The sequence below is a fragment of the Dipodomys merriami genome, unplaced genomic scaffold (genome assembly GCF_024711535.1).
Source record: "Dipodomys merriami isolate MVZ:Mamm:240054 unplaced genomic scaffold, mDipMer1.0.p SCAF_11, whole genome shotgun sequence".
In the NCBI taxonomy this organism is placed as follows: domain Eukaryota; kingdom Metazoa; phylum Chordata; class Mammalia; order Rodentia; family Heteromyidae; genus Dipodomys; species Dipodomys merriami.
The window spans coordinates 38,674,373-38,677,037 of NW_027202382.1; the positions used below are offsets into that span (position 1 = coordinate 38,674,373).

General features: G+C 44.3%; 1 protein-coding gene across 1 annotated transcript; it reads left to right on the forward strand.

Moving 5' to 3' along the window:
• The first annotated feature begins 420 nt into the window (after nucleotides 1-420).
• LOC138816574 (olfactory receptor 1L6-like) lies at nucleotides 421-1,350 on the forward strand. Its single transcript, XM_070006416.1, has one exon. It carries the CDS (start codon nucleotides 421-423, stop codon nucleotides 1,348-1,350), a length of 930 nt encoding a protein of 309 aa, XP_069862517.1.
• The last annotated feature ends 1,315 nt before the right edge of the window (nucleotides 1,351-2,665 follow it).

Sequence of the window (2,665 nt, forward strand, 5' to 3'; positions counted from 1 at the left end):
CCCGCCATTTAACATTCTCCTCAGTCCCTTGACCCTTCCTGAATAGATCCTAAGATTCTCATGGGATAATTTTTGGAGACCTAAGATCACTTCTGCCACAACAACATAGGATTCACAAATGTCATTTCCCATGACTTCACATTATAAAAGGAAATACAGAGTCAGCACAGCTGTACTAGGTAGCAGCTGGATGTGGAGTTGTGGTGGAAGTGGTAGAGTGCCTGCCTTGAGCAAAATGTTATGGGACAGTACCTAGGCCCTGAGTTCAAGCCCCAGGACTGGTGCATGCGTGTATGTGCACACATACACAACCTGAAATACCATATGAGGTATTTCATCCATCAAACTGAATAACCCAAGCTAAGGCACACACAAACACACACCTAACATTACCGCATATTTTTTACTTGTAGGACAACAATGCTGAGGGAAAACCAGAGCCATGTGACTGAATTTCTCCTTCTAGGACTGACCACAGACCCCAAACAGCAGGTATGGCTTTTTGCCGGCTTTCTTGCCATGTACCTGGTCAATGTGGTTGGCAACTCGGTCATCATTGCAGCCATCTGGAGGGAGGTTCACCTACATACCCCTATGTACTTCTTCCTCTCCAGCTTGTCCCTGGTGGATATCTGCTTCACCACGGTCATTGTGCCCCAGATGTTAGTGAACTTGTTCACACAGAACAAGGCCATCCTCTTTGCCCAGTGCCTCACACAGATGTATTTCTTTGTGGCCTTTGGTATCACTGACAGTTTCCTCCTGGCCGCCATGGCCATTGACCGCTACATGGCCATCTGCAACCCACTGCATTACACCACAACCATGAGCCCCAGGCACTGTATCCTGCTGGTGACTGCATCCTGGGTGGTGTCCCACCTCCATTCGCTTACCCACACCATCCTTATGAGCCGACTCTCCTTCTGTGGACCCAACAGCATCCACCACTTCTTCTGTGACGTCCAGCCACTGCTGACGCTCTCCTGTTCTGACACTTCTGTCAATGAGCTTGTGGCCTTCACAGAGGGCTCCTTTGTGATCATGAGCCCCTTCATCTTCATTATTGTCTCCTATGTCTATATCGCCCGTGCTGTTCTGAGGGTTCCTTCGGGGGGAGGCAGGTACAAGGTCTTCTCCACCTGTGGGTCTCATCTCACAGTTGTAGCTCTGTTCTATGGAACCATAATATCCGTGTATATTCGCCCCTCATCCACCTATTCGGTGACAAAGGACCGGGTGGTCACTGTCATCTATACAGTGGTTACCCCCATGTTGAATCCTTTCATCTACAGCCTCAGAAACAAGGACATGAAACAGGCCTTGAGAAAGCTGGTAAGAAGAACACAGTAGACTATGGATAGTTTTGTTATCTCAAGAGTTTAATTGCCTACTTGACTAGCAACTGCCATATCTGTGCCTTATTTCTACAGCCTGGTCCTGGATAATGACTGAGCATTACAGAACTACCAAGACAGGTCATTTCAGGGAAATGTGGGACTCTTCTGATAGACAACTTTAATTCTAAAACTTCCTTGTTGGTCAAACAGTTCTTAGTACTATGTTGCAGACATATATATATATATATATGCTTCCCCTCAATTTTTCTTCCTTCCCTATTTTCTTCCACAGGTCACAAATTGAATCTAAAGGATTTCTCCCACTCTGTCTCCAATAAGTCTTTTACAGTTTGTAGGGGTTAATTTTTATGCATCAATTTGACTGATGCCCAGATAGCTATAAAACATGATTTTTAGATGTGCCTCTAAAGGTGTTTCAAAAGAGATTATCATTTGAGTCTTAAGATAGAATGAAGATTATCCTAACATGGATGGATACCATGTAATCCAATGAGGGCCACATAGAACAAAGAGGCAAACAAAGAGGGAATTCACTCTCTCCTTTTAAGCTAAAACAAGCATTTTCTTGTGCCTTAGACATCTGTACTCCTGGTTCTTAGCCTTTCAAACTCTGAGATTTAAAACATCTGGTTCTCTGTGTTCTCCAGCCTTTAGGCCTGAACTATACCACTGGCTCTTTAGGCCTCCAATTTGCAGACAGCAGATTGACAGACTTCTCATCCTCCATAATCCTGTGAGCAATCCCCCATAATGAAGCTCTCTACATGTCTGCATGTATCCTAGCTGCTGTTTTTCTCTGGTGAACCCAAACTAACACAGCTAATTATATCCTGGCCCTTTCTTCTAGGAAGATCTGAACCAATGCACTGATCAATGATTCAGTGAAAATTTCTACTCCTTGGTACACACTCTAGGGAAACTTGAACATGTGCACAAAAAGACTATGAAAGGTGTTTACGGCATATGCTCCAAAGAGAAAAAAATTGTCTGACTTCATGTATAATGGAATTGTTCTCTCACCTATAAAAATAATCTAACTTAACTTGATATAAAAGTAATGCCAACAAGCCGGGCACCGGTAGCTCACACCTGTAATCCTAGGTATTCAGGAGGCTGAGATCTGAGGATCATGGTTCAAAGCCAGCCTGGGCAGAAAAGTCTGTGAGACTCTTATCTCCAATAAACCACTAAAAAATCGGAAATAGTGCTGTGGCTCAAGTGGTAGAGTGCTCTTCTTGAGCTGAAGAGCACAGGGACAGCGCCCAGGCCCAGAGTTCAAGCCCCACAACCAACAAAAAAAAAGTAAT